Here is a 14,361-nt window from a genome sequence, read left to right as displayed (position 1 = left end):
ACTCAGTGGGCCTTTGCAAAGTGCAGAGAATGTGTGGAATTTAATGGGGAAGAAAAATTCATAGAGTTTCAGTTTAAGAAGACAACAAAATGCAATGAGATTTTCACAAATATACAATAGATTACAATTTAATTTACATTCTAGATTCCTTAATTGTAGAATGTATTTGGGTGTAAGTAGTTTATATTAGAATTGAAAGGCAACAGAGAAGCTAAATGTTATTACCCTGCATAAATTTTAGTTAGCTTAGTCTGGTTATTGTGAAAAGCAAGACACTTACCCTTCAATTAAAGGCCATTTCTCTTATCTTTAGAAATCACTGTGAGTACAACAATGAGAAGATATTCCTGCACATTTCAATGAAAAATCTAGCGACGATCTAAGATATTATAAAAAAATGAAGGGGATAATAATATAGAATAGTAGAATAGATAAGTAAATAGGAATACCATATAAGACAACAATCTCATAAACTATTTTAATCCTTCTATAAAAAATAGAAGAAACATAGATATTCCATATAAAAGGATCTTTACTTAGGTCTGTACCTTTTACCTCAATTCCTCAATTACTTTCACCACATTATACTTAACTTTTATATATTAAAAGGATAGAATTAATGACGCTTGGTGAGTGTATATTTCTCTATTACTGAAAAGAGAACATTTAAAAATGTTCCTGGCAGCTGCATTAAGAATGCTATTAAAATGGAGCTTGCCTGTGACTGTGATCGAGTTATTTGGCTATATTATAAAATAGTAGATAACATTTAATATACAATATGGTTATTCATGAGATTGGTTAAATTTGGTTTTAATTTCCTTTTCTCCTTGTACCATGAAGAACTAACAATCATAGAAAGAATTTATATTTTATCTTTTCATTCATGGAAATAACAACTTAGAAACGCATAGATTACATAGAAAAGTATCTTCTGTCAGCCAAAATAAGAAAAAAACTGACAGTCTATTGATAAACATTATAAATAAAAATATTAAATGAAAATTAGTGAGAGGTGATAGCCAGCTCCTTTTTTTTTTTTTTATAAATAATGCACATAAACACACACTAAGGAAGATATTTGTTGTCTTGAGATTCTATCTTTTAAAATGGCCTGGCTTTTCCCATTACAGTATTCCTCTTGCCTTCAAAACTTAAATATAAGGCTGTACTAACATCAGTGATAGTCCCTTGCGTCTACTCTATAAATGTCTTATTCAGCTCTCTGTCCCCAAATAAGTTATCTTTAAAAAATTGGAAATATTTTACAAATTTCAACACAAAATTTTCTAATCCTGCCGCCATGCTAGTGTTTTTATATAAATGGTATGAGGTTAAGGGAAACTACCTTATTTCTTTAATGGAAAACAAGTATTTTTCATTTAAAAAAATATTTCTGATACATGTGGTATGTTAGAGATATTGTTCTATGTGTTGGTCATAAAACCATAAACAAGACAATTCCTTGACATCATGGAGTTTACAATTTAGATATCGATCGTAAGTTCATGGTATTATACCAAGAGTGCATATATAATTATTTAACCAAAATAGTGAGAACATTGTATACACAAAATTTAAAAAGATAATTGGTATTTTGGTATTTGGTTATTTTTACTGTTGCTAACGAATTTTTAAAATAATGTAAGTTGCCAGAAGACATTAAGCTCATTGCCTAACCTTGTTTTTAAATATGTGGATTCTAAGATAGCTAAAAGTTCAGTTCCTAGAAAAATGTTAGGGCATTCTTGCGATGTATTTGATTTTATTTAATAGAAAATACTATTCAAAGGATGTTTCTCTATGAATTCAGTTGAACATGTTCTAATTGCTGTCAAATTTGCTACAATATCAGTAAAGATGGCACAATATCCATGAAACCAATAGACATTATTTTAACTATCATAGCTTTAAACGATGAAGAAACTTCCTTTTTAAAAATTTGCTTTCAGAAATGGCACTTCTATCTTGAAACTTAACCCTCTTTATTCTCTTCAATGAGAATTTCAATACAATTTGATACATTCCATGCAGATTTCTGTTGATAATCTCATTGGAAATGCATTCATTTAAAGATTAGTCTGGAGAGAAATGACATGGTTATTTGTTGAACTTTTGCCAAGAAAATTTAACTTTCTTTTTATGTAACTTGTCTGTACATTGTCCTGGATACATATTTTGTCTTTTTTCCAGTATTTACACCTTTTTTTCTTGCATAGCTATTTTACTGTCTTGCTTTACTGAGGCATAATGTTGAATAGCAGATCTACTGGTCAACTTTGTTGTCTTTTGTTTATTTCTGACCTCAACAAGAGGTTCACTGGTTCACTGTGAAAAATGGTATTTGGTATGTTCCCAAAAGATTTTAACTACATGAAGGAAGTCCTTTTATGTTGCTAGTTTTAATCATGAATAAGGGTTAGCATTTTAAAATTGTTTTATTATTTTTATGTAATTACAATACCATTTTTCTCAACTGAAGCAGTGAAATAAATTAGTATATTTCTGATAGAGAAACTTTGAGTACTGAGAATCAACACCATATGGTCATGATGAATATTTTATAACACTTCTAAATTTCATTTGTCAAGATTATCACTTAAGATTTTTGTACCCATAATCAGAGACTGATCTATAATTTTCTTTTCTTATACTATCTCATAATGTGTTAGGAAATGTGCTTTTTTGAACTTCTCTAAAATTTTTTTTAAATGTTTCATAACGTTTTGATAAAACTCATCTATCAAACAGCTATAAAACTAATTTATGTTTCAATGAGGAATAAGGGATTTGATGCATGGGTGAAGTATTTAATAATAATTACTCTATCAGGTTTCTTTTTCTATGGAGTGCTGGAAATCATTTTCTAAAAAGCTTCAAATACCTAAACTTATAAATGGACTTAAAAATTTCAAAATTTTCACTTGTATTTTATAAATGTCAACTATAACTGTAGTTATAGTCAGTTTTTAGATTTTTTTAAAATTACTTGGGTATGTTTCCTCTGTTTCATTGATCAGTTTTGGTAACATCTTTTAATGAGAAATGTTGCAGATTCTGTGGCTGTCATGACTCTCCCCCCCTGCCCCCCTTTATTAGGAGCAACTTTGGTCTTTGTCATACTCGCAGGCCCCACATTTCAGTCCAGAAACAGGCCAAACCCTGGCTGCAGCTACACTGCTGTTTTGTGTGTCCTTGTTTCTGGCCAATGGAGTTTCATTTGTACCACTGAACATGCCCTATGTTTCTTAAGGACTTTTCAAAAATAGGTCTTACTTCTAAGTGTTATGCTTAGAGCAGAAGAAGGGCAATCAGTGCAGAATCTTACAATGTCATCTTGACCATGATTGCTTACATATTCTTATGGCAGCAATCATTTTATATATGAACATAAAAATGATCTGTTCTATTTGATTTTAATATAATGTGTAAAACACCATTTTATTACATTTGTTTTAGACTTTTATTCAACCAGAATCATAAAAGGACCGTATATGTAATTAGGCCACCAAACACTTCCACTTTCCTAAATTAATGATGGTCCACAGGCAGCATTTGGAGAATGTAATTTATTGTGTTGAAACAGTAACTCATATAGTGCTGAGTGACCCATAAAAGTTAATGCAATTTTAGAGGTGTCCAATGTAGTCCCAAGGAAGAGCTAGGAGGAAGTGGGTCACTGTAAGCAAACATCTACATCCCGAAGAATAGTGGTGATAAAAATGATTCAGAAACAGAGACCAAAGACAATAACAAAATAATTCAGTTTTGAAAAACAGTTCATGCAGATAAAATCAAGCGAGTATGTCTGTGCATGGTGTTCCATTTATTTTTATAATGCATATCATTTCTTCAAAATTATTTACAATTACAATGTTCAGTATTAGGAGAGTCCACTTAAAATTTAATTGTATTGAAGTATAATTGACATACCATACCCTATAGTTTCAATATACATCATAGCAATCAGTATGTGTATACATTATGAATTGATCTCCTTATGTCTAGTTGCCCTCTGTCACTATACAAAGTTATTCCTTTATTATTGGCTATATTCCCTATGCTGTTCATTATATCCCTATGTCTTATTTATTTATAACAGGAAGTGTGTACCTCTTAATCTCCTTGCAAATGTCTCCTCATTTGGTGACCAATAGTTTGTTTCCTGTGTCTGAGTCTGTTTCCATTTTGTTTGCTCATTTATTTTTTTAGATTCCACATATAAGTGAAATCAGATGGTATTTGGTGTTTTTTTCTGATTTGTCTCGCTTAACATAATACCTTCTAGTTCCATACGTGTTGTAGCAAATGGCAAGATTTCATTTTTTATGGCTGAGTAATATGTCATTGTATATATGTACCACCTCTTAATCCATTCATCTATTGATGGATAAAGATTGCTTCTATGTCTTGGCTACTGAAAATAGTGCTGCAATCAGCAAAGAGGTTCATAAATCTCTTTGGATTGGTGGTTCGTTTAAAAAAAATACATAAATACTTGGAAGTGTAATTGCTGGATCATGTGGTAGATCTATTTTTTAATTTTTTGAGCATAGTGGTTAAATCAAATTACTTTTCTATCAATAATGTATGATGGTTCCCTTTTCTCTACATCCTTGCCAAAACTTATTTTTTGACTTTTTGATTATAGCCAGTCTGACATGTGTGGCATCTTATTGCGGTTTTTATTTGCATTTCCCTGACTATTGGTGATTTGACCAACTTTTCCTTTGCCTGTTGACCATCTGTATGACTTTTTTGGAAAAATGTCTGTTCAAGTCCTATGCCTGTTTTTTAATTGAATTACTCACTTTTTTTATATTAACTTGCATAAATTCTTTATATATTTTAGACATTAACCCTTTATCAGATGTGTGATTTACAAATATCTTCTCCCAGTTAGTGGGTTGTCTTTTTGTTTTGTTGATAGTTTCCTTCACTGTGCAAAAGCTTTTTAGTTGGATATAATCCCATTTGTTTACTTTAGCTTTTGTCCTTGTCTAAGGAAACTAGTCTGAAAAATTACTGCTAGGACCAAAGTCAAGAAGCTTATGGCTTATGTTTTCTTCTAGGATTTTTATGGTTTTAGGTTTTACATTCATGTTTTGAATTTGTTTTGTTTAAGGTGTGAGATAGTGGTCCAGTTTTATTCTTTAGCATTTAGCTGTTCAGTGTTCAGAGGTCATAAACTGTGCACAGGGATAAATAGATCAAGTTTAATTTAAAGAATTCTAGTGATGGTAAAGCATCCAAAATGGACTATAATTCTTTGAACAGTCAATAACATGTAATAATAATTTTCATTATTAATTGTATCTTTGAGTAGTTTAATTCCAGAAGAAATTATAAAAGGAAAGAAAATGTATATGTCATCATTTTCAGAATTCTTTGGGAAAGAGAACTATTGCTGTAAGATTCTAAGTGAAACAATCCAATTTAAGGCTTAAATTAAATTTAATGAGAAAGACATGTTTTAATAATAGGAATTGTCAGAAAATAGAATATAATTCTTACTGAAATAGTGAGTTCTCTAATACTGGAATGTTAAATGCAGGCAATATTGTCAGAGCAATTATTATATCAACACGATGGTTGGATAGGTAATCTTTGTTTTTTTTCCTATTCAATTTCCTAATATTTTTTGAAATTTTTGATTCTCTGTTAAACATCCAAATGCTGATTTTTGAAAACTCCTCTCTGAAGTTAATATGATATTTTTATTCATTAATTCAATAAATATTTATATAACACCTGTTGTACACCACATACCATGTAGAACCACTGGGCATAGAATGGTAAATAAAACAAAGACATCCCTGTCCACATGATGCTTACATCTGGAAGAAAATATTGATATTAAAAGCATATATCTGTACACGAGTAGGAAATCATATTTAGTACTGACATGAATGAAAGGATCAGGTTGCTGTGAGATTAGGGTTAAAGTTCTGTGTGATCAGAGAATGTCTAACCAAGGAAATGACATTCAAGCTGTCACCTAAACAAGAATAAGAGGTTGGGGGAAGAGCAACAATGAATGTAAAGTCATGGTCATAAAAACACTGTGCTGAAGTATAGCTATGGGCAGAGCTTTACGGGTTCACAATTTTTTAAAAAATTCTGCTGACAGAGGAACACAGAAGTGCACAGAAAACTATTTAGGAGGCTTATATCATCTTCAAGTGTCATAGGTCATTATGAGGAGTTCAAATATTTAGTCTATGTTTAATAAGCTACTGAAAAGTTTTCACCTGGAAAGTGACATGATAGGAATTGTGTTTCTAGAACACCAACTCTGTAATGCAGAGTATGTACTGGAAATGGAGATATGAGTTGAAAGCTAGTGTAGGAATCCAGGAGGGAGATAACATTATCTAGACCCGAGCAATCTAGAAAAGTAGAGAGAAATTTTAAAGTTGAAGAGAGAGTTAATTGAATTTTCTGATTCATTAGGGACTAGCTGAAGTGATGTCAAGACCCTACCAAGTTCTGAACAAGACAAAATAGCTGGTATCCCATTTATCCAACTGCTGTAAATAATTATGAAACCAGGGCAACCTTATATAAACACATGCGAAAGCAATGAACTATGTTATGACTTCGAAAAGAAGGGAGGCATATGATGGGAGACCCACATCATCCCTGGGCTTCTCACTGAGGGAATTTTTTAAAATGCCATTCAGAGCAATAGAATCAGGGCACTGGCCTCACTCCGGAGAAAACAGGGATCGCAGTCCGGGGCTGAGGTTCAGATGGCAAGACGTCAGAGAGGAGAAAAGGGAGAAAAGCATTCCACACATCTGAATAGATGACACCCTAGGTCCTCTGACAGTCCCTACCCTGGCCATGTGCAAGGCAAGATTCTACAAGGTGAAGCAGAGAGCAGAAGCTAAGAGCTTCCAGGGGTCTCACAAGTTCCTCCGTGTCACACTGGAGAGGCCTGGGTGTACACATTAGGCCGTCAGTGGAAATTATGCCTTAGTAGTAAGAGCTCTGCTCTAATATGGGGATACATTAAATACACCTGTGCTGAAATGGATTAAAACCATGCATCAACAGTATATTAGTCTGTTCGGCTGTTGTAACAAAATACCACAGACTGGGTAGTTTATTAAGAACAGAACTTACTGAAGTGGCTTCTATTACTTGTTTTATCACTTCATTATATTTTCTCAGAGATTCCCTCATGTAAATAAGCCATCTATTAAGTTTCACCTTGATATTGTCTATTCTAAATGTAGTAAAGGTTTTGTGATATAAGAGGAGCTTTTTACTATATTGATTATAAAGTAAATGTCAGAGCCTATGCTAGTTCCTATAGATATAGTATTTCCAATACCCATAACAACCTACAAAATATTATATTTTTTAAAAAGTTAAGTAAGTTGTCCAAGATAAAATCATGACAATGGCTAGAACTGAAATTGAATTAGTCTGGGATCCCTTACACTAGACCCTGTCATATATAATGGAAGGCAAAATAAAGCTATTTCAAAGGGTCACAATTATATATACACATAAATACATAAGATTTAAAATGATTAAAAATGTTTGTGTATTCCTATTACAAATGTGTAGCAATACTATGTCAAAAAGCAAAAAGCTGTTTATCTAGAACAGACTGACTGCAATTTTGCTGTTCCTTTTTTTTAAAATTTAATATATATAAGTGTACTTTTTATGGAATATATAGAGGTAGTATAAAAATAAATCTTGGTTTTCCCCAAATGTTTATTACTAGTTTTAGAAGGAAATAATTTAAATATTCTGTGCCTCAACGGTTACTCTGCACTTCCCAGTGTGGTGGTCACTAGCCACATACAGCTATTGGGCAACAGTCATACGGTCAGTACAGGGATGTTGCTTGAAATGTCAAATATAAAAAGTATCTTTTTACTGAGGTATAACTGACATACAGCATTAGTCTGATTTGTTATTTGTATATATTGCAAAATGGTCACCACAATAACTGTAGTTATTATCTGTCACCATGGTTACAAAAAATGTTTCTTTCTTGTGAGGAGAACTTGTAAGATCTTTCTTAGCAACCTTCAAATATGTAAGTCAGTATTAATTGCAGTCAACAGGCTGTACATTACATCCACTATGTTTTTTCCTATAGCTCTGCAATGCAGGTGGAAATCAGAGAGTCTGATGTCTCCAGCTTTGTATTTCCTTCTCGATTGCTTTGGCTACTTGGGCTCTTTTGTAGTTACAGACAAACTTCAGGTTTTTTTTTTTTTTTGTATTTCTGTGAAAAATGTCATTGGGTTTTTGATAGGAATTCATTGAATCTGTAGATTGCTATTGATTGGGTAGTATGGACATTTTAACAATATTAATTCTTCTAATCCATGGGCATGAAATATCTTTCCATGTATTTGTTTTTCTCATTTTTCATATTTATTGCATGTTGATAATGGCAAGATGTTGGATATGCGAGGCGAAAGAAAATACATTATTATAGTTAATTCCATCCACTTATTTGCCTTTTTTTTTGTAACATGGCTCCTATCTGGCTCACCTGTATTTCTTTGAAACTTTGATTAAAAGAGAAAATAGATATTTTTCTGGCCAGCTCCTTTTCAAAGAATTCCTAATATTCTTTAGTAATGCAAATATGCTGCTCGAATCCACTGTAGGAGCCACAGGGAAAGTTCTAGAAATAGTAAATTATTCTGTACATTGAACAATTTTTCTGTATTTGTTTTTAGATAATTTATTATGCTCTTTAATAACAATTATTCTGTATTGGCAATGCAGTATATTAAATTACTAGTAATATTTAATTGCCCTATAGTAACCACAGCACAATTCTATGCCATAAACTGTGAAAGACATGTTAGCAGTTGACTGTCTTTGCATAACATTTACAGATTTGTGGCTATAAAGGACTCAAAGTACAGAACTTAAATTACTATAAGATAGAGTAGAATTATGGTATAAAACCTACCACATTCAGGGCCAAGTAAAACACTAATACATAGGGTCTGAGGTCCACTATTTATGCCATGTATTCTGAAGTAGATGACACTTTTTTTTCCTTGCCAAGAGTTCATGTCAGAGCAAGAGAGAATTCCTTTGGCAGAAAGAGTACAGAGCAAGGGTGGAAAGCAGAAACCGTTTATTTAGCAACGTAAGAGCTGCCAAATTAAATGGGGTGCACTCTTACGAACTGGTGAAGAAAAATTGAAAGAGCAGAAAGCAGAGTAAGTAGGGATGTATGTCGGAGAGAGATACAAGGATACCAAAAGCCCAGATCATGCCTGAGTGGGGTACTCAGGTCCTGCCCCTTCCTGACAGAAACCCTCTGGTCTCTTTCATAAAAGAGAATTTAAGGTACAACCATTTATACGGTATGGTCTCATACCCAAAATAGTACAGCATACTATTTCCCAGTGCTGCTGAAATGCCAGAGCTGTTAGATTTTGCACTGTTAAATAGGTATTTTTAATAGGAAGGTGTCAGAGCATTTCAAATATGACTTACATGGTGCTGCCAAATTGCTATAGATCTTATTCCTTGAAAATTAACAGCTGGAACAACTTTTATTCTTATCCCCAGTCCTTATGACTAAGAGTCTAACTTGTCAAGATAACTGTCATTTTTATTATAAATTTGAGCTAGTCGTGTTTTCTCTATTCCATTCAGATCATTATAAATGGTGCCAAATTTTTAGAAAATGGATTTATAATAATGTAATTTGGTCTGAGTAAATATCTCCTCATAAGGAAAATAAAACCGTTAACAGAAAAAATATAAACAGCAAGGAGATTTGATCAAAGAAAAATACAGGATCAGAAAAGGAAGCAGCATTGTTAGAAGTCAGACAGAAAGTAAGCATCCCAAGAAACCGCGTGCATGTTTCATTTTGTCAGGCATCTCCCACAGGATGCAGTGGGAAATGGCCTGTATGATGGGGCGAGACATTCTAAGGAGAAGCTACGTTTAGTGAAAAACTGAAATGGAAAAAGAGCTGTCTAGTATAAGAGAAAGATGAAAGGAAACCTGAAGAACAGATTCTAAAATTGTTTTGAACACAGAGCACTAGAAGCCATTAAAACTTAAACTTGAAAAGCTTTCCCAGAATTCAGAGGGGAAAAAAACTCTGAGTTTAAAATGCTTGAAGAGAATCTAATTGATACAGTGAACCACAAAGGGAGGGCGAACATATCCCACTCTCTGAAGGAATCACAGATGATCAAGAGGTGGAAAGAAAACACAGAACAAGGAAAACATCTAAGAAATAAAATTGCACTAAAAGCTTCCCCAGCTGAAATTTAAAGAACTGAGCACACAGATGGAACATGTTCTTCAGTTGTATTAAACTTATTATGTAATAAACTTATTACATTAGGATATATTCTGTGCACATTTTAATTATGCACAAGACTAATTTTAGTACATTGACAGAAAAAGTGATTCTTTCAAGGGGCAAACATGAAACTGATGACAGCTGTCTTTTCTGTAACACTGAAACAGTAGAATGAGGTTTGTTGAAGGCAAAATTGTGTGAACTTAATTTCTATGTAATCCAATTGTTCTTCATGTGTGAAAGCAACAGTATTTGCTGCTTATCCTTGGAGAAAACACTGAAATATATAGACCAAATTACTGAGGGACGAACCAAAATAAAGAGGCCAATTACAGCAAGAGCTAGATCAAAATGTCAATAAAGTTCTAAAACTAAGAGTTCAAATAAAAATTCTCATATGTTTTTACTTTAAAAATGCAAAACCCCAAAATACATTAAAATTTATATGGTAAAACTATAATACTAATCTGGGTCTAATCTACACTAAAATAATGAATATGACTTGGGGACACAAATATTATCAGAATTTTAAGTTTATATGAGATTATGACTATTTAACTAGAAGGAAAGGATAAAGCACTCAGGAGCTGAACCCTACACATCAGAAGACTTCAATCACCTGCAAAGGGACGTAAGTTTGAGGATTCAAGGATGTGGAAATTGTTGTATATGTTGCTTATTTATGAACACCACACATGATTAATCATAGATTTAAATCTCAAGCATAACAGTTACAAACTGAATGGGTTAAATAAAATTTATTTAATAACATTATGAATTCATATCTCCAGTCTACATTTTTACTCATGTAATTTCTAGAAGGGCAGGAAGAGCGAAGGCAAATAGTAAGATAAATAACTCCTCACTGAGGGCGACATTTAAAATGTAATTATTTTATTCTTAACCTTAATTACAGAAAGGTAATGAAGAGATTCAAGATTTCAAAAAAAACCTAAATGACTTTTAGTAGAAACAAAATCAAGATATATACCTCCCAAGCCAAATGCAGAGGATACAACATAGCGTACTGCACAGCGTAATCCCTGTAGGAAAACACAATGCACAGAAAACATCAAGTATGCAAAAGTAATAAAGAAAACAAAGCATGCTGATTTTTTATTTATGACATTTTTGTTAATATTTTAAACACTTTTATTAAAGATAGAACTTAAGCTACAACCATTTATATTCTGTTTAAGAGAGGACCAGGAGTGAATCTGGGAAAACGGGAGGTAGCAATTCGAGCGCAGACCCCGCGCTGGTCTGGCGCGCCTGCTCTCCTCCTCCAGAGCCCCCTTCCCTCTGTAACGACACAGTATTGTGGGCACACACGTGCAGTGTCCAGGGGGTGCTCCTCACGCTTTGCTTTCTGGCAGTGAAAACCAGGGTGGGGTCACATGACACACTGAACTTGACGCAGCAGGAAGAAGGTGCAGAATTGCCCCCTCGGGGTTTCGGCTCCCTGTATCAGTCCTAGCTCAGCCCCCTGTGAACAAATCCCTTAGTGGAAACCGTGCCTCGCTGTGACTTTTATTCATCAAAGTCCCTTCTAATCATGAAGGTCTGGTGAATTTGAGGGGCGTGCCACCGGTCGATTGCCTATCTCAAAGTCTCCATGAGAGGAAAGAGATACAACTTGTACAGGCACCTGAGAGCAGCCTTCCTTCTCGTAACTCATCAGGGTAAGTTTTGCCGTATCTCCTGTTGGAGCAGAAACTGTTGGGCATTCCATGACCATCTGGTTGCCACAGCTGAGTGACTCTAATATCCTCAAATATACAGCTACAGAAAATCATATCCAAAACGTGATCCAGAATAGCATTCTAATTAGTAGAAAGAATGATGCTATGGGGATGAAATCAGAGTATGAACATTACATTTTGTAACTAAAGAAAAGTCACATACTATAATTTTAGATTTAATGGATGAGATTCTGCATCGAAATAAGAGATGGTACATCAACCTGAGCCAATGCTGCTGGCAGCAACTAGAAAATAAAATAGCCAAATTACAAAAAACATATTTGCAAAGGCAATGTGTAGATGCAGCGGAACTAGGTAGACTGAAACCTCAGTGAGGAGAGAGTCATCCAGATGTGAGCAGATGACCACCAAGCATTTTTTGTTTTGTGTTTTATTTCCCTGGAGAATATGCCAGTTCTGATAATGGCTTTGCTCAGGAAGAAAACTGTGGCTGGCGTTGGTGGGGGAGGAACCGCAAGCAACTGGAATCACAAATTCGAGAACTGAGGCTAGCTTTTCCAAGACGTTTGCAAATTCTCAGGCTTTTGGGAGGCTTAAAGAGATAAGCTAAAAGCTTCCGAAAAGAAGGAAAAAAGTCTTCCATAATTCCACTAGAGATAAAGGCCTGGAAATAAAGCAAGCAAGACCTGACAGCCTCAGAGAAAGCTGGGATTCACTGGGGCGCCGCTAGCAATCCTGGGTCAAGTGAGAAGCATGAAAATAATAAAGGTTGAAACCAACAAACAGGACAATTGTATGTGGGAAGGAACTAAGAACAGAGAATAAAATAGAAGTAAATATTTACCTATTATTTTCAGAGTTCAAAAGGACATTGCGTCCATAAAACAAATATTTTTTTAAAGAGAGGTAACAGCTTAAAATTAAAGAATGTTTTACCTTGCATAATGCCATTTCTATTAAATTACTAGTGATTTATTATAATAAATGGGTATGAACAAAAGATAAAGACAAGGAATTCAGGAACTTGGAATGGAAATTCCAAAATGGTAGAGCTGTGCCTAAATAGTAATCACTTTGATTAGTTATCAGATATCATTGTTAATTTGGAATTAATTTATTGAGTAGCAAAAGTAGTCTGAAGAAAAAAAATTAAATATGGGTACATGGATTATTATACAACTAAAATAGGTGATGATTAAGTTAAAAAAAACAGATGCCAAACAGAACTTGTAGTTCCTGGGTGGGGTTTACAGATTTGTATCCTCTTCTTGTACTGATTCCTTTATTATTACGTAAAGTGCTTCTCTCGTTCCTTTGTTTTGAAGTCTAGGTTGTCTGATATAAGTATTGCCACTTCTGCTTTTTTCTTCTATTTGTGTGGAATATTTTTCTATCCCTTTACTTTTAGTCTGTATGTGTCATTAGATCTGAAGTGAATCTCTTGTAGGCAGCAAAATGATGGGTTTTGTTTTTTTATTCATTCAGCGCCTCAATATCTTTTGATTGGTGCATTTAGTCCATTTATATTTAAAGTAATTATTGATAATATGTACTTACTGTAATTTTGTTAATTGTTTTTGTAACTTTCAGGTCCTTTCTTCCCCTCTTCCCTTGTGACTTGGTGATTTTCCTTAGTGTTATACTTATGTTCCTTTCTCAATTTCTTATCTGTTACAGGCTTTTGGTCTGTTACCATAAGGCTCATGTACTGCTTCATATATATGGCTCCTCACTATATATATACCATCATATATATGCTATATATAATATATACCATATATACTATAATATATTGTTGCTTACTTTAAAACACATTCTAAAAGTACTACTTGTTTATTATTTCGCCCTCAATGTTTTATGTATGCCATAATTTATATTTGTTTTGTGTATCCCTTGACTAATATTGTATATAATTGATTTTGCTACTTTAGTTTTTTGAACTTCATACTTTCTTTGTAAGGGATTGCTCTACTACCTTCACTGAGGTTTGCTTTCACTGATGACATTTAAATGTACAAACATTTCCATCTAAAGTCCCTTTAACACATCCTGTAAAGCTAGTTTAGTGGTGACAAGTTCTTTTAACATTCATTTATCTGGAAAACTTTAAACCTCTCCTTCAATTCTAAATGATAATCTTCTGGGTATGGTACTCTTGGTTGTATATTTTTTTTCCTTTCAGCACTTTGAATATTTCATGTTATTCTCCTCTGGCCCATAAAATTTCTGCTGATAGCCTTCTGGCATTTCCATTGTAGGTAACTATCTGCTTTTCTTTCACAGCTTTTAAGATTCTCTTTATTTTTAATCTTTGCCATTTTGATATCTATGTGCCAGTGTATG

General features: G+C 33.5%; 1 protein-coding gene across 4 annotated transcripts in view; it reads right to left on the bottom strand.

Moving 5' to 3' along the window:
* The window catches only part of CCDC102B (coiled-coil domain containing 102B), a 296,555-nt gene that overhangs the window by 6,710 nt on the left and 275,484 nt on the right, over positions 1 to 14,361 (bottom strand). Inside the window, exons 10-11 of one of the 4 annotated variants that reach the window (XM_073213201.1) lie at positions 11,307 to 11,358; positions 281 to 379 (exon numbers count right to left, since the gene is read on the bottom strand). The exons of 1 other annotated variant lie outside the window; for it this stretch is intronic. In XM_073213201.1, the coding sequence (XP_073069302.1) occupies positions 317 to 379; positions 11,307 to 11,358 (115 nt within the window). In that variant the 3' untranslated portion in view covers positions 281 to 316. 2 more of the 4 variants (XM_073213202.1, XM_073213203.1) reach the window with 2 other exon arrangements.

The sequence above is a fragment of the Manis javanica genome, chromosome 9, assembly GCF_040802235.1.
Source record: "Manis javanica isolate MJ-LG chromosome 9, MJ_LKY, whole genome shotgun sequence".
Classification (NCBI taxonomy): domain Eukaryota; kingdom Metazoa; phylum Chordata; class Mammalia; order Pholidota; family Manidae; genus Manis; species Manis javanica.
This window is presented reverse-complemented; position numbering and strand designations above follow the sequence as displayed.